Source organism: Notothenia rossii (genome assembly GCF_949606895.1).
Source record: "Notothenia rossii genome assembly, chromosome: 9".
Classification (NCBI taxonomy): domain Eukaryota; kingdom Metazoa; phylum Chordata; class Actinopteri; order Perciformes; family Nototheniidae; genus Notothenia; species Notothenia rossii.
In genome coordinates, this window is record NC_136907.1 from 62,125,252 (window position 1) to 62,143,250 (window position 17,999).

At 41.4% G+C, this 17,999-nt stretch overlaps 1 protein-coding gene and 1 long non-coding RNA gene across 2 annotated transcripts; one reads left to right on the forward strand and one right to left on the reverse strand.

The window, feature by feature from the left end:
* The first annotated feature begins 3,507 nt into the window (after positions 1–3,507).
* LOC307017549 lies at positions 3,508–14,139 on the forward strand. The gene is made up of 4 exons (XR_013802220.1): positions 3,508–3,642; positions 5,822–5,896; positions 10,070–10,124; positions 12,621–14,139. It is a non-coding gene; the product is annotated as an uncharacterized lncRNA (long non-coding RNA).
* A 1,398-nt stretch (positions 14,140–15,537) lies between these two features.
* ccl20a.3 (chemokine (C-C motif) ligand 20a, duplicate 3) lies at positions 15,538–17,153 on the reverse strand. The gene is made up of 4 exons (XM_079650607.1): positions 16,370–17,153; positions 16,124–16,229; positions 15,949–16,023; positions 15,538–15,827 (listed from the first exon to the last, which is right to left on the reverse strand). Exons 1-4 carry the CDS (start codon positions 16,443–16,445, stop codon positions 15,779–15,781), a joined length of 306 nt encoding a protein of 101 aa, XP_079506733.1. The 5' UTR covers positions 16,446–17,153; the 3' UTR covers positions 15,538–15,778.
* Positions 17,154–17,999: the final 846 nt, after the last annotated feature.

Here is a 17,999-nt window from a genome sequence, read left to right on the forward strand (position 1 = left end):
GTTACCGCTCACTTATTCGACAATATTCTCAATCTCTTTGTCTAATTCTAAAAAATAAAGGTAATACACATATTTCCTAAAATGTGAAAATATTCCTTTCAAATGTCTGCCTGACTAATTATCTGAAATGTGTCCTACTGTACAGTATGTGCTCCATCTGTGGAGGATGACAGCATGTTAGACAGCTCATTACTGGAGCAGTTGGAGATGTCACTCTTACTAGGCACAGTATGGGACAGCCATGGTTTTAAGCCTCAGCTTAATACGTTGTCATGGTAATCAACAGTAGCACATCGGACACTTTCCATTTGTGTTAAGTCCAGGGCTGACTAGAGTCTGGATCACACACATATGAATGTAAACGTGAAGAGCTTTCAAATAGATGGAAACACATATTTAAATGTTTATTGGCGACATGCTTAAACGTCGGGTAAACACTTGCAAAAGATAAGATAAGATGGACTTTTATTAATCCCCGTGGGGAAATTGTTTCTCTGCATTTGACCCATCCTAGTGTTAGGAGCAGTGTGCTGCCATTTTGAACGGCGCCCGGGGAGCAGTGTAGGGAACGGTGCCTTGCTCAGGGACACCTCGGTAGCACTTGGTCTTGCTGGGACTTGAACTGGTGACCTTCCAGTTGCCAAGCCAAGTCCCTATCGACTTCGCCACCACCGAAAGGAGTCATAGAGAAGCGATCTGACTCAACATTATCAAACACAACAAGATCTAGTTTGCTAACATTATAGTAGACAATATTAGCCACAATAAGCTATGGTGTAGTGTTTTGAGTTAAGTGGAATGGAATACAATGAATGCAATGTTTTTATTTTAAGAACAATAACGTTTTATTAATTCATCCAACAGTAACATAGTCTTGATTTGGGCGACTGTGACTGTGGGGTAGTGTGGCCGTCTTTTTATCAGAAGGTTGTGGGATCGAGACCTTGCCTATATATCTCCATGGCCAACAGTGTTTGAATGATGTGTGAATGATGACTTGTAGAATGTGAAACTGCTTTGAGGGGTTTCAAAGACTGGTTAAAGCGCTTTATAAATACCGTCCATTTACCAATTACCATTTAAAGCTTTATATTAGTTTTAAATCGAGAACAGCTTCTGTATTGCCAGGTTGACTTGTTTGTTTTTGTTTTTTAGGTAATACATGCATGCATAAATGTTAGTAATCCATTAATCCTGGAACTCATCCTAAAATGACAATAAGCCTCTGGGTGCAAGGGGCAATGTTTTTCAGGTTGTGGTGGAGCCAGCGGATATCCAGGCCAAGACTTCCTTTATCTGTGCGATGCTCATTGATAACAGTCGGCCTATGTATTGTGCCTCTTTTTCTCCTCACACAAACTATTTCCCTGCATACAACCATCGCCTGTGCAAGTTTTATATGCAGAATCTGTTTATAGAGAATATGAAAGCATGCACAAATGCTTGTGGCTTCTTTAATTTAAACATTATGTGTTGTTTAGCATTTAAAATGTAGTGGGTGTGACTTCTTCCACTTTCTAGTGAGACTTGAAGTCTCAGGTTATCAATGTTCATTTGTGGTTAATAATTATAGAGGGATGAAACCCAATGTAATGGTCGCACACGCAGAGCACACATCACACACAGTGAAATGGATCCTATGAAGTGTTTCAGAGGCGGGTCCATTGAAAAATAAACTCCAGCCAAGTACGTCCTTATTAACGGCTTATAACTGAATTAAAAGTTAAAGATTAATGGAATTGTTGCTAGGGTTGCCTTATCAGTAAGTGGTGCCAAAATCTTAAAACCCATTGACAACCGCATGACCCTTGAATTAAAATGAAGATATGACTTTCACCGACTATGGAATTATAAGGTTTTCACATGATAGCAGTCACACACATAAACTCCCACGCGGTTAGATTTGTGAAAGAGCTGTGATTGAAGCTGCAGCTAAATTAAGAGGAAAAAGAGATTAGAAGCTTAAAGGAAATCAAGCCAAGGCTGCTGCTCTCGTATGGATGTTAGAAATTAGACTGAATACTGAATACATCTAGGTGCTATACTTCTGAGAGCATCATTCCCACCAGTTATGCAAATTAGCCTTCAAATCCGCACAATAATCAGATGATGTGCCGCTTTGTTGAGATTTCAGCGTGCCATTTTATCGGTTTAACCGAGACAAGAGCAGAGAGTCTTCCCGAAAAAGAACTAATTTGTGGTGGACGGCCTCCTGACTGTCATAAAATTGTAGAGTCACAATAAAATGGGTGTGATCCTCCACTTGGTGCTTCCTTCCCTCCAGTCCAAGGGTCTGGGCCTAATAAAGGCCTGTGTGGTGCAGCACAGACAGGCCGCCTCTCTTGATGTGTGGAGAAATGTGTTCAATCACCATGACTACCGGAGAGAGAAGAGCCCCTGCTGTGGCTATTAGGATTTCTCTATCTGCTCACACACCGGTTCAGTATGCAGGTTAACAACTCACAGTTTTGGATGTGAATGTGTGTGATGCGGGAGGCCTGTAGGTCAAGGGTGATTTAGCGTTGCAATTATCCAAGAAGAAGTGGTGGCTTTTATAATTTAAATAATCATCTCTAGAAAACACCTAAATGGTCTGCCCCGGACTCCCAACAGTAGCACTGATGTGAGAGGGAACATGAGAAAGCTTTGAGCATTATTGATTCAGCTGAGTACTCTCGGAGCGAGTACCAGAGGATCTGAAGAGAGAATTATCCATGCACCATTCCCTCCCCTACTCCTGTGTGGAAAATTCTGCAGTTCCAGCTGTCTCGTAGCCTACATACAGCAGAAACACACACAAACACACTCTCACACAGACACACTCACATGCATGGACACACACAAAATGTCCCATGTGCAGACAAAAACACACATGCGCTTTCTTTAGGTTTGATGTTTGATGCAAAAAAAGGGTTGTTTGATTAATTTATACATTTCCACTTCCATCGTCTGAGTCCAGCATGTTTAATTTTATTTAAAAATAGAACAGACTTAGAAAGGAAAACTTGAAAGAGAAATCCACTTCTGATCTTTCACAAATATTATTTTATTAATATTCCATAATGTTCCTATAAGTATATTTGTGGTTATTACAGTGATCCTAGTGCATGTTCAGAATTCTGAGGTCATACTAACAGCTATACAAACACTATTGGGTTATCATAAATGCCCCAATTAGCCTGTTAGTCCATTTGATGAGATTATTGGAAACCATAAACTGTGGTGAATAAATCCACCAATGAAATGTGAAATTCTGAGACACAAGGCATTGTCTGCATATTCCGTTTTGAGTATCCTCCTCTTTCACTCCCCACCCGGTTTCTCCTGAATAATACACGACTGCCCCCTCCCCTCCTGCCCTGCCGTCCAATGGCAGGCACGCATTTTATCAAGCTATCTCCTCTGAGCCAATGCCGGTCCTCCTGGTGATCCCTGTAAACCGGATGCCCTCCCTCCTGCCTCTCAAACAGACGTAATCTGTGGATCCGAGAGGCAGGGGCTCAGTCGGTGGAGAGTTGGACTCGGACGGAAGTGATGAGAGTGAAAATACCCACTGTGGCAGACTTGAAGAAAACGCATCAGTCCACCTCTACTGGAGTCTGAATCCTGCAGTTTTACCTGCAGCCGGGGAAGGGAAATGGCGTAAGTATGCCACCATGTAAAATGTAGGATAACCTAAAAACAGTAAGCATTGTCTGTTTAATCCAGTTTAAATTATGCAAACCGATTCTGTATTTAGAATTTAGAAATCAAGCGTCTATAATTAATCAATGTATCTAAATAAAGTGTGGATATTCTGCTGAATATCCACATGGGATGATTGTGTAACTGTGATAATGTGTGCCGGGGTCTGGGTTGGCGCTCAGTTCTAATGAGGGGGCTTTACGTCTCCAACATGAGCGCATGTGAAACTAACAGCGAATAGAAAAGCGTGTCTCCGGTTCTTTTCATAAGAGCCTCCGTGTGACTAGAGGGAAAAAACGAGATTTCGGCAGTTTTTTCTGCACTCTACAACTTTTATAACGCTTTGCGAGACGCGTCGATGGTAGACTACACAGTGTACAGATAAATGCTGCTTCCGCTGCTTGGAAAGTTTTAAGATTATGTTTAAACAGCCGGTGCAGTCCAAAGGAATCCTACTGGGAGCCTCCCAAACAATACAACTTTGATTCATTTCACTCACCACACAGTGTATGGGGCCTGAAAGTCGGCGAACACTGATAAATCGGGGCTATTATATTCCAGCTGAACAATGCGCACCGGCTTTGTGTGGACCATCTGTCTTTGTATGGACATTACAGCAGCCCTCCTGCCCCAAATAATCTGCGTGAGACACCTGAAGAGCAGAAAGCAGACAGCGATCATTCTCAGCCGCCACCCGTCTCTCGCCAAGCCGTGACTCATGATGGTATCCCTCTGTGGACGGGTGCGTAACTCAGCCCGGTAATGAATAGGCAAAATAGAAAGAAAAAACTGATGCAATCAAAATATATAGTGTTTAGTGATTTTCAACATAATGCATGCGCGTTTTTTCAAATGTTTGCATTTTTTTTTAAATGCAGACAGTCATTTAAAATGTTCAGATTGTAAGCGTGGCTGTGCGCATCCCACATTCTCGGAAACATTCTGCGCGCATCTGACTTCCTCCCGGATTTGGGCCTCCAGCACATGGCACAAAAGCCAGACTGCCATTTTCAGGGTGGGCACACTGAGAGGATGCACTGACCAAATAAACACAGTTCATCACAAGTGTTTTATACTCAGTTGTGGGTCCACTGTGCCACTGCTCTGACCCTTCTGATTATTCTAAAGCAGCTGAGACAATCTGTCTTGCTTAGCTCTCAGCATGCAGTGCCAAGCACTAATATGCCTTAAGGTTAATGAGGCAGTCTCCATAAATTCTTTCTGCCATTTGGAAGAAGTAGATTCTGACGCTTAGTGCAGCACTGCATTTAACCGGCTATGGATTGTACACAGCGTGCTCTTAATGAAAAATGCATGGCTTTTTTTTTGAAAAACAAGCACTTACCAAATGCTGACTTTTAACTGTCTGCACTTACATTTCTTGTACATATACAGTGGGAAAATGATGTATTATTTTAATAGAAAAATCAACAATAGATTAACTGACCTTTTATTCTTCTTGAGGCTGACATATAATTAACTTTGTCCCTTGTGAAGAGAAAAAGCAGCATCTTCCTGATTTTTAAATCGTGGAGCAGCAAAGTGCTTATCTCTGGCTTCATTCACTTAGAGTTGCTCTCAGAGAGTTATCAGGCTGGGTGAATGGAGCCAAGCCACTGTCTTCCTGCTGCTGTTATGCGGGCCGGTAGGTGGTTAGATGTTGGCTTCTCTAATCTCTTGCTGGAACTATGATCATCATTCTTGTGTAATTCATTATCACATGTGATCATCAGCTGCAACCTGCAATTATGTCAGAAGTAACCTGCTATCACGGTGGATGAGGCTCTCAACCACAGATCACCGTTCATCCGTCATCATCGTCTTCTCATAGAACTGTAAAATAAAAAAATAAAACTCTTATTGTTTTTTTTTTGTCTGTGAAAAGGACATTTTGATAGCATCACATGACCCCCAGATCTTCCCGGCTGTGATCGAACATAAAATGCAAAAGTGTGAGGAAGAAAAACTCTTTCAAACTGGCTTCCCCTCTTTTTAAGTCATTAATGCAATATGTAAACTTTTTAATCCATTATCCCTGAGTCATCTGGAAGACATAAAAAGCACAGATGTCAACTACAGATGTCAACTTCTTTTCAGAAGACTTAAGTAATGCCTGTGTCCTTTTTTTCCACCTCAGACTTATCTATGGATCCAAAGCAGAAGATCTAATCGCAGCTGTTTACCACATACGCTTTGTGTTCATGCATCACAGGTAAATGAGGTTAAGGGGCCAATGAGTTCATAGCAGCAGGATCCCGTGTGTGCACATGTGTGTGTTTGTGCTTTTCTTCAGTTCAGCTACAGTGTTGGGTAAATGGAAAGGTTAGGTTAGTGGAGACCCCTGGCCCCTGCCTCAGGCATATCGACATACTGCCTATCTAGTTGAGTGGACGACCTCTGACCTCTTGTCTAGCCAAAGGCCAAAGCTTTGGGTCGAGCCAGGTGACTTTAAGATCCTATTGGCCTGTTCAGGAGCACATGACATTTGAACTCTTTCAACTAAAAGACCAAACGTGTTATTTAACTTAACTGATACACTCTTACAGCTTTGGTGTGACGGTGTGTGGTTGCAATTGGAGTCACATTGATGTATAACAAAACCATGATTAGGGATGAGGGATCTAGAAACTCACTCTAAAATGTCCCCTAGGTATGATGAATAAAGGATATTCTAGTGAGTTGTCAAAGACAGATTCAGGGCCTCCATTAGACTCCACTCTCAGCTCATTTATGGGATGTTGAAGCTTTGGTGTGGCCGCTTTAATCATGGAGTATGCTCGCTGAAAGACAACAACATTGCATTAGTTCCGATCTTGTCACAGGTGAGAGAAACAGCCTGTCTCAATTCTGTCACAACATGCTCTCTATTGTATCGCCATGCCAACAAGTCCCAATGGACATTTTGGAATCTTTCCCATTGTTCCTTAAGGAACGGGGGCTTTCATATGGAAGTGGGGAACGCCAGGAAATGACAGGCATTCTTTGTGGACTATTTGAAGATAAACTTGCGGGCCCTCGCTTCCCTCTCGACAGCTAAGCTAAAACTAGAAATAAGAAGAGAGGATTATGGTGTTAAAAATCCCTCAATGGCTTTTTCACTTCCTTATGTTTCCTGCAATTTGTCCCGAAAGTATATTTTCTTTTTCAGCATACTGGAGACATGCCATCAGAGTTTCAGCTAAAGAGCTTTTGTCAAGGGCTTTTCACTCTGTTCGCGACATACAGTTTCCTGAATAGGGGCGTTCTTATTTTCCTTCTTATTTGTCCTTATTTTTGCCTTATCTTTCCCCTTGGCTTTAAACACAACCCCACTGCTTGAGCTCTGCTTTATGAGGTGTGACAGTGAGGTCTGGGTGCTGAGACAGTCCGTGAGGACTAGAACGTAAAGCTTTACATTCAGCCGGCTGCGGTTGGTTTTGGGGAGGACTTAAGCTCACTTTATCCCTATACAGTGCCCCATATACAGGAACTTCCTTCATTCTGCTGAGCTGGCATGAAAGTGCAGAATTGGAAGGGGGGAAAAGAAAAAAACCGGTAGACCTGCCTTTCTAACCTCTGAGTCTTTAACTGCTCACATACAGTTGCTACCTTTTAATAAGGAGGAAAGAAAAGTAAAAACAGATGGTCATAATTTGAGCTTCTAAAGTGATACATAGCATTTTTTCTTCGGTGTCAACAAGTCTGACATCTTTTTGAAGTGCAGTTTGCTACCAGGTGTTCGTAGCTCCACTGAGACTTAATGACAGGTTTTATTTCACACGCACCTTTTTTCTAGACTTTTCAGTCTCGCCTCAGATTAACACTCACACCTTATCTCCCCCTCCTCTCTTTCTGTCTGTCTTCCTCCTCCTCCTCCTCCTCTTGTGGTTTTTCCCAGTAGGCCAGGGGTAGTTCCCTGGTATTTGACCGGTGTAGCGTGGCCGGGAGGCTGGTTGTTCTGTCCTCTATGAGACAAAGGCAGCGTGCCTCAAGGAGAGGGATGAAAGGAAACAGGGCAGCCACTCCTTTTTACAATGGGAAACCTCCTTAGTGAGGTTCTAGAGCAAATAACCGCCTTCTCTCTTCCTTTTTTTATTTTAACAAGCAATACGACTGCGAGTGTGTCTCTATCTTTTTGTAGTAGGAAGAGAAGTGTAGTGTGTGTGTACGTATAGATGTGAATTTGTGTGCGTGTTTACAAAAAGGAACGGGTGTCCTTTATGTCTAAATAGAACGTTTAAGGCTTTCTCTTCCTTACACCTGCTTAGCGTGAGGCGGCAGATGGTGTCGTCTTGTTAAAGATGTTTCCTGTGTGAAGGTTTGTTTTTGTTGTGGTTTCAACTGTACAACAGGGGTTAGAGATTGAGGGAGATAAACACAAAGACAGCTTTAAATGTATTTTTTTAGACATGTTTTTCAGCGGGTTTCCTTTGGGGATACAACTATTAATTATAAGAGATTCAAGTCATTCAATTATACAACACATTTATATAAATTCAGCATCACTTACTTTTAGCATTTATGCGTTTGCATGTATGTTTTTAGATTTATTTTCTACTGAATTGTTGACAAGGACAAGTATAAAGAACCACAAAAGGAAAATATTGACATGGTGCTAGTACCTACAAATAATGTTTACATGCACAGAACTTAGGTTGTGTATTTATTTTTGCTCTCCATCTCTAGAATCTAATATATAATGACACATTTGCTTCATCGCTGTTAACAAAATATTTTCTCGATATATAGGGGGGTTTAACTACACACATATATCTTGGGCGCTCAGTCTAGTGTTATCATCTCGGGTGGTAGTCGGGGGGGGGGGGGGCGCAGGAGTCTTTTATGGCTCCTGCTCCAGAGACAACCTGTTCTCAGTCACTTCTCTTTCTGGCACTTTTTTATGACATCATAAATTCCTCCATTTCCTCTGACCAGCCCTAGGTGGATATAAAGGACATACCTGGCCAGTAATTGTCTGTCTGGCCCTCTCATCTGTCAGTCTCCCTCAACTGCTGGTGACTTCCTCCAGAGCCAGACTCTCAGACTGCCTGAAGATACTCAGATCTCTCAGATATGGAGAGTGGACCTATAAAAACAGTGGCTTATTTGATGAGCGATAAGGTTCTTGTTTACTGAATCCTAGTAGGTGTTTTAGGTCAGCCTGGCACCCACTTCAGAACAACAGCCCGCTGTAGACCTGTTGATACCTTTTGTTTATTGAAGTCTGAGGATGAAGAGCAGACAAAAAAGGATTAGAGGAAGAAAAGGGAGTTCTTTTGGGGGGAAAGGAGCGTTCACACTGCTGGGGCTCCTCAGGGAGGCTGGAACAATACATGCACCAGCACGACGACATTCCTAGGGGTTAAAAAGGTCAAGGGCCACGGAACGACCCCATCCTGCCAATCAGTCCCAAGGCACTAACTCCATGCCTTTGCTTTTGGTTCATGCCTTTGCACTTGTTGAACAGACTCTGCACCTTGTGTTACAATGTGCCCTTTGCTCTCAAATAGACTAGATTTACATGGAGCATTTTCCCTGTTTCATAAGGTTCGTTAAGTCAGCTCAGATATCCACAGTTAGCCAAGTACAATATACACGTCGGCTACACATCAGAAGAAAATAATTTTACTAGAAGCTGCACAGACCATCAAATTTAGTTGGTTTCTTTGGCCAAGTTTTCCTGACATTATACTTTTTTAGAATTATGTCCGCAGCCTATGTCACATTTAATACCCCAGCCAGATGTTTGGCATGCCCAGATTGTTATACCCTTGAAACAGAACCACCACAAAGCAGCGAAACTGCAATTATCCACAGTTTGAATGGTTTAAATGGCCACTTAATATGATGAACCCACCAGGGCCAAATATTAGGCCGAGGGCACTGTAGGTCGTCAAAGTCATGTTTTTCCACCCTTCTGAAAAATCTGGGGTTCCGTTTTTTTTCTAAACACCACAGCACACTTCAAATAAAGTCTGAAGGCTGCCATTAAAGTGGAGCATATGCATCTGTAGGCATGGAGGGGCGTCTTAGGCCCCTACAGGAAATCTGTTAGTCATTATGGCTGAATGTACAGTATACACTGGAGTGGACATGCAGATACATTAAAGTCTCGCCCACGGCCACATCGGACCACCCAGAGACACACCACTGGCACTTCCTCCCCTCGCTTCCATAGCTCAGCCCCGGGGGAAGAGCATTTTGGGATTTCCGGAGGATGCACTGGACATTAATTGTCTGTTGATTAGGAAACCTTTAGTGAAAACCAAATTAATTGTGCATTTATATAATAGATAGTCAGAAAAAGCCTTTTCCCCTCCGTCTGTGCAATATAGAAGTCGGTCTCCAGCCCATTGCTTTGCCTCTAACTGTTCGTCTTTTATCTGCTTTTGTCTTCTATCTATAGGTGTTCACAATGCACCTCTTGATGTCTGTGACTCCGTGAAGATTATTTCCACCAGGTATACGGCACATCATTAAAACAGCTTCACAAAATCCGTAGTTTCTCTATTACCGAGTATCCACCATGTGTCACATTCTATTGTCCTCTTCCTCGCTGGAAAGGCAACTCAGAGAGATGACTATAAAGCTGCTTGAATTTTTATCCTGCACACTAAATCGGCTTATAGTCGAGGAAGGAGACACTGCTCTCTATTAGTGTGCAGTTAGAAATGAAAGCCTATCTGGCTGCAGCTGTGGAGGAGCTCCAAAGATGGGGACGTTTATTGTCAGAGACAAATAGAGGCCTTTTAATTTTGTCTAGCAGCTGACGCCTCTACCCACCCACTCCTCCAAAACCGCTTTTGTCTGTAATGTAAAGTGGCCTGCTCAGGAAAGAGCCAGATACCACAAGAGTTTCGTTGCGAAAAAAAGAAAAGGAAAAGCAGAGTATGTCAGCGCTAGTCTCGGGGAGGAAGGGCCCGGCTGTTTGCCATATGATGCAATTATCTGCCATTTCAGAAGATTATCTCCCTCCATCAATATAGTGTTTAAATGTGTATATGCACGTGTGTGTGTGTGTGTGTGTGTGTGTGTGTGTGTGTGTGTGTGTGTGTGTGTGTGTGTGTGTGTGTGTGTGTGTGTGTGTGTGTGTGTGTGTGTGTGTGTGTGTGTGTGTGTGTGTGTGTGTGTGTGTGATTTGATCTTAAGTTGGTACCCCCAATGTAATGTTGAGACTCTGTGGCCTGCAGCTTGGCCCCCCCGTTTAAGCTGGGTTAGCTATGATCTCCCCCCCTCTAACCCCAATCCTCCCCCTCCATGATCCCTCACACGCACACACACACACACACACACACACACACACACACACACACACACACACACACACACACACACACACACACACACACACACACACACACACACATAGAAACACATTTACAGAGTCTCTCAACACAAAAGAAATATTCAGCTGTAGAGAGGGGGGTCTCTCAGAGGGCGCAACATTGAACTGGGGGCGGGGGATTAAGAAGAAATGGCTGACTGACACTGGGGTTGCCATGGCAAAGCCCCCTTTTCTCTTCTCCCTCGACCCTCTGCCTAGTTTTCGTTTTAGGGCTTATTGCGGGGTGAGGCGTGTGTGTGTGTGTGTGTGTGTGTGTGTGTGTGTGTGTGTGTGTGTGTGTGTGTGTGTGTGTGTGTGTGTGTGTGTGTGTGTGTGTGTGTGTGTGTGTGTGTGTGTGTGTGTGTGTGTGTGTGTGTGTGTGTGTGTGTGTGTGTGTGTGTGTGTGTGTGTGTGTGTGTGTGTGTGTGTGTGTGTGTGTGTGACAGTCTGACAGAGTAGGGAAGATGTAATATGGCTTATGAATTTGGTCTCTTATCTGAGCTGCTTCACCCTGAGAGAAAAGAGACTTCTAGTTCACATGCTGCAGTTCACACCAGAAAAAAGCAAGCAGAACAAGGACAAAAAACACGTGTATGTATATAGTGTTTCATGTTAATCATTTAAGTGGTTGTACATGTTATAATACATTATGTAAATGTTATAATACATTATGTGACTAGATACTGTATGTATTTTGCCATGAGCATCCAAATGAATTTGTACATGTTTACATATTCATAAAATCCAAGCATGCCTGTGAAAGAATGCATAGGCAATGATTCAAAGACCCAGACAAAAAGCAAACTGTCTATTTTATGACCTTCTGAATTATAGCTGCCATAACGTGATGCATTACTCATTCATTGTAGCCAGTGTGTGATAATGCTAGCCTGATGTCTGCCATCCTCAGCAGAGTAATAGATGCAGGTCTAGCCCGCTGAATGACATCAGCACACTAAGCCGATGGAGCGGTGCGATGAATGACCATAGATCAGCGTTTACCATCCTGACGTCAGCCCCCCCGTCTGTGCAGGAGCACAGCCACACTGTCGGTGGTTGTTCCCCTGCTCGGCCCTGCTCCTGACAATAGGAGCTCTCAGCCTGTGGTCTGGCATGGCTGGGGTCTGAAAAGCTTGGCTGCACAGTGGGACATCGCAGCATTGTTCACCGGACTAGATGTCCACAAGAACAGTGGCAGGCTCCACAATATTTCTCTAATAGTGTCCTGGGCAACAAAATAATGGCTTTAAATATGAAACTAAAACATCTATTGAATTGCTTTTAAATATGTAGAGTATTTATTTTTTATATTATATTTAACCTCCAGACCAAAGTGCTGTACAGTCAAATAAACAAACAAAACATACAAAAAAATCACACAGCACAGCCCACGCACCATAAAACAAGTACAAGTAAAAACGATAGACAATTTAAAAGCAACAATCTAAAAGATGTCAATACGCTAAGGGGAAGAGGTATTAGATTATTACTATTATGATAATAGTTTTGGTTTCATTTATCCATTTCACCCCAAAAAGGAAATGTCTGAATTCTATAAAAGGAAATGAGGAGGGACAGTTTTCTACAATATTGTGCAACATCAGTGCTAACAACTTCCTCTTCTGTGTTTCAGATGCTGTTACGGCCGTGTTTGAAGTGGAGATGAATGAAGTTCCTCTCGTTAATGAGGCGGTTGTAATGCAATAAAGCAGATCCTCTCAGTTTGTGTTCCAGCTTCACCACACATCACGATCATGTACAACATAAGCAGAAGCATGTTTGCCCTGTGGACAGTGGACTCATTCTGCCACTGTCCTGTTTCATTATGTCCCTTTGCTGTGCGTCCTGACCTCTGGGCTGTGAGTGACATCCTCGCCTCCTTCCCTGTCTCTCTGTCCTCCCTCCTCCACATCCTGCCTCGTCTTGTCACCTCGGCTCACACTCTCCTTCCTGCTTGCCTCGGTGAACATTCAACGCTGTCGGTGAGTTTTGATATGGATCACATAAAAACCATCGACCGTTGACTGTGCCCCGAGGCTTGCTCTGACGACGCCTGGAATGAAATGAACAAAAGGGCAAAGTGGGCGCATGTAAAATCTAGAAACGAAACCACTCACACATGCATAGACAAAAGTGACACTCTGTTTCCACTGTACGCAAAGACCAAAGGTCACAATCAACATTCATTGCTGTCGCTGGGTTGGACTGTGTAGAAAGCTCACTGAACAATGAGTGCAACTGTGGCCCAGATTTGCCCGACTCGCGTCTCAGCCAATCAGCCGACCGGATGTGAAACACTGATTTCTTTATTTATATACTTCTTGTTTTTCACTTCTATTTTATCCTCTCTTCCTCCCTCTCCGGTGCTGGATAGTGTTCAGGGGAAGAGAGGAAATGAAGAAGAGAGATAGACACAAATAGACTTCTGGCGGCTTGCTTGTCCTCATCCTCCTCTCCTCTCCTCTAATTGGTGGTTATGTGTGCAGCAAGGGGGAAGGAAGCGGAGTGAATGTGTAATCATTTGGAGTCTCTTCTCCTTTAGATGTTTCATCCTTCTCTTTTTTGTTTGTCTAATTATACACCGAGCAGTTAACTCTGTGTTAACTCTGCCAGCAAGAATGAGCGAGAGACAAAGAGAGGAAAGTCAAGGGCAAACAAAAAAAGATTATAGCACATGAAAATAATGTTCTAGTTTTAAGTTTATTTATTCTAAACTCCTCCCTGGGGTTACTTCAGATGGGCTGGGATATAAGCAATGTTCTAATGCAGATTGTTCTCACCTCTCTGAGGATGTCTCATTATCTGTGTTTGAGCTTCATGAGACACTGTCTGCCTTTCTGCCAGTGTGTGTGTGTGCATGAATGCCATGATAAAAGACCTGTCTGCTCATCCCAGAGTGCAATATGTTATTTTCTTTTCATACTAAAGCAGACTGCTCTCTCATGGGAAAACACACAAGTCTATAACCTTGTCTTCCTGCAGATAGTGTGACCGGCCACGCTGCTGCCATCTCTCTTTTCCCCTTCACAACAACTCTCTGCACTGTATCTGTATTTCATATAATATAAACACAGTTGAGATATATCAAGGAATGTGTTGAAGGAAGCATGTCTGATTCATAAATTAATCCAATAAAGTTAAATCAATATCCATGCAACTGTGTCTGATGTGATTATTTACGGTGTGAATTCATCATATAAATCATATTCAGCCCACTCCAGAATATCTTTCCAACACTGTCTTTCCATAGACTCTATCACATTTTTCTAAAAGTATATACTCCCTTTCATTTAGTTATACATGTCCAGGTCCCTCTCTCCACAGTCTCTCTGTATTATTCATAGAAAAGCACTCTGTACAGTGGTGCAGAACATTGGAGGTGATGTAATAGTGGCTGTGAGCATTGCTCCAGACTGTCATTTGGGATGGATTCATGCGACAGGAGAAAACGCTCGTTTGTTCTGCTTTGTTGCTGTTGCCAACAGCCGATGGCCAAGGATTGGGCATGAAGTACATCAATCAACGTACTTATTTGTTGCTGTTTTAAATACAGGAAAGCATTATGTGAGAGACATGAAACTCACCCACAATGAGTCTCGGTTTTACAAATGTTAAGATGTTGAAAGAGAAGGAAGAAGTTTTCAAGATGAAGCTTGAAGTCAACATCAGTGTTTGATGTAGCCCTGATCTTTAGAATGCTTTATGATAAAACTTTCCAAATAAAAATAGCACTGAAACAACAAAAACTAATTAAAGTGCCGCTGAACATCATTTCACAGCTCTTCTTCTTTCAAGTGATACTACCGCCATCTAGTGGTCCATGAGTTATTCAAACGACTACGTGCACAAGCTGATCATTCTGTAATGTAGACATGATATAGTTCATTTTTACAGTTTATCCTATTTTTTTAATTTTATGATTTTAACTGATCCTAGATCTACAAATGTTTTTCTACTTTAAAATGTAAGTACTTTTAAAAATGATTCTGTATCACTTGAACACTTTGTAACCCTGGCTTTGGTTTTCTATGTTCAAAGTATTCTATAATAACCAGAGGTGGAAGAAGTACTCCGATCTTGGTACAGTACTTGAGTACATCTATTTAGTTACTTTACACCACTGTCTATCACAATGTTTTGGAAGTACTTTCATTCAGACTACCTATTTAGCAATATATATACAAATATCTGTATTATTCTCCAAGAGTAAAAAGTTAATAAGTTAAAGGATAGTACCAGCAGAAAATCATTACACCATGACCTATAAATGATTACTACTCCTCTTCATTACAGATGATGTAAGCATATCTGTTGGAAATACCTGTTCTGCAATGTGCTTCAAACAGCTCTCATTACTTCCTCCTTCTAACGTCACAGTATTTTCAGCCCTTTTGCCGTGTTTTGATCACAGAACACAAAACTTCCAGAGCTGGAATTTCTCACCGTGATCATAAACAAGGAAGTAAAGTGTAAAGATGTTTTCACGTGTAGTAATTTAATTGTTACGTTTTAACAATAGACCTCATAATTAAGAGACTTGTCACAATGTATTCCTTTTTTTAACAAAACTTTAATGATTATATATTATAACATTATGTACAAATACATTTCATTATAAAACAGAAACTGAGAACATGAAAATAATATTCTAAATTGCTCTTACAACTGAGCTGATTCTTGTGTTGCATTGCCAGTGTCTCACAGTTCAGTTACTGAATAACTGAACTGTGAAACATCATTGGTTTCACAGTATGAGGGTAACAGGCAGGAAAACGGCTCCATCGTCTCTTTTCAAATACCAGCCTTTGTGGACTTCATGTGAACCATTTGTGCTCTATTCCTGCAATGAGAATTGATCCTGTTATAATTGGATTCAATCTTTTTGTGTAAATGCATTTCACAGCCTGCAAAATATCACAGTTTCTGAGTTATGTTGCACAATTGTTTGAAATGAATCTTACCTTAAACGGTCAACATAGTACATCACCCAGTTCAAAGCAGGGTCGGTGCATGCTTTACCCTTCTTTGTGTGGAAACTATGGATTATAAGAAAAGAAAAAAGATTATACACTTATAAACATAAATGTTATGGGGCATACATCTTGAATGTCTGGTTGTGAAGGAGGAGATACTCACATGATGGCACTGATAGGACACAGCTCTGTGACTGTCTGGACAGAGTACCCCTTGATTTTAGGAAATGGTATTTTGGTTTTCATGTAATTTCGACAACATCCATGCGCTGTGAAAAAAGGAGAAAAGAGCATGAGATACTGGATAGAAAAAAACAAGTTAAGAGAAATGCATCTTCATATCAAAACATAAAACCATATAGGATAAGCATTTAAAATCAAACCATACAAATGAAGGAAACTATAATACCTGAAGATGCATTTGTGGCCAGCAGACAAACGGTGAGCAGTGTGATCACCATCACTGAAGCTTTGATTGACACCATGTCTTCTTCTGTGTTGGCAGCAGAGACTCTGAGCTGTTCTGTCCTCAGGCGGTGTCAGGGAGGTTGTGTTCATTGAGCTGTCAAGGACTGCCGCTTTTATAATTCTCAGAGGTAGGAAACTTCCACATATTACAACATCACAGAAAAACCCCGTCAATTTCCCTTTTAAAAAAAAGAGAAAAGGGGGGGGGAGGATACACACAGATACACACACACACTCTCACACGCAGGTAGCAGGAGAATTGTTGTTAGTAAAGATAGTGCTGACACATGTGCATGTGTATTTCTAGTTTTAATCAGATCTTATTAAATAAAAAAACTCCATAATGCAAAATCGAATGTAAAAATAAGTTGTTAGGTCAAACTTTTAAAGCTTAAAGGTCAGTCAACCCATAATAATTCAGTGTTGTTTTTTCAGGGATTTTACTGTCAATATTAATGGAATATTATTGTTGATTAATGATTATGAATGTTACAAAAATATCTACATATAAGCCATTGTATCACTTGGCATGTCAACCATATATAACTATAAGAAAATAATGAAACCTGTAATGACAAACCAGTATATTAGACAAAAAGTTTGTTACGTCTTTCCATCACCACTCCTAGATACAAAGAGTCAAGTGCTACATGGGAAGTGACACAGGTGTGGCTACTTCTCTGTGTGACTTTACCACACAAAACACTGGGAAAGGCAGCAAATATTTAATCAAAATCAAAAATGTACTTAAAATGTAGTTAGGATAAAGACATCGTGTGAAACTGAAGACCTCTCTTTGGGCCCCCCGTGCATAGGTAGGTTGCTTTGTGGCTGTACGGAGGTTATTATCTAGGCCAGAAGAACACGTACCGTGCATCAAAGGAAAAAGTGCACTGAAATGGGTCATGAACCACTTAATGTGTGTCCAATTGTGCATCTTGAACTTTCCAACAAACCCACACCATACTTTAATTGTCATAACTCACCTCTGATTTCCTGATACGTGCATTTACAAGTCATTACTATGCAACTGAATTATTGTCTCTAAATTGCACCTTGGCAGTGAGACAATACTCATATCACCATGTATACATAGTTATTGTTCACTATAAATGTTCCACCTGTACAGACTGAAGACATTTATTTTCCATGCAACTCAAATGTAAAAGATCAAATCTACAGTTTATGTTCAGGTGAAGTTCAAATGAGGCATCAGCAGCCTCCGTTAGGTATATTAATTGGGTATCTTCCAAAGGTACTGTCTTTTTCGTAAAGAAAAGTTTCCAAAATACATATGGAAATTGGGGTATTGATTTAAAACAGACATTAAATAATTTGAGCCTTGCCTTAATGAAGAGGCTATTTTAGGTAACCAGTTTTCTGTGAGAAAGAGACATCAAACGACACACAGAGAGAGAAGGGGTTTCTGCAGACAACTCGGCTAACTTTCAATGTGCATTTTCTCACAGCCCTCTCTAAACCAGTGAGAAGAGTTGCATAAGAGTTGAATGTTGTAAAAAAGCAGGACAAATATCAAAAGTTTTACCAGTAACATGACAAAGCCAAGGCAG

Bases quoted from the DNA above. Each gene is read 5' to 3' on its own strand.
- ccl20a.3 (XM_079650607.1), bottom strand. From the start codon at position 16,445: ATGGTGTCAATCAAAGCTTCAGTGATGGTGATCACACTGCTCACCGTT. The intron at 16,230-16,369 runs GTATTATAGTTT...CTTTTTTCACAG, and splicing joins GGCCACAAATGCATCTTCAG to CGCATGGATGTTGTCGAAAT. The intron at 16,024-16,123 runs GTGAGTATCTCC...TATAATCCATAG, and splicing joins TGTCCTATCAGTGCCATCAT to TTTCCACACAAAGAAGGGTA.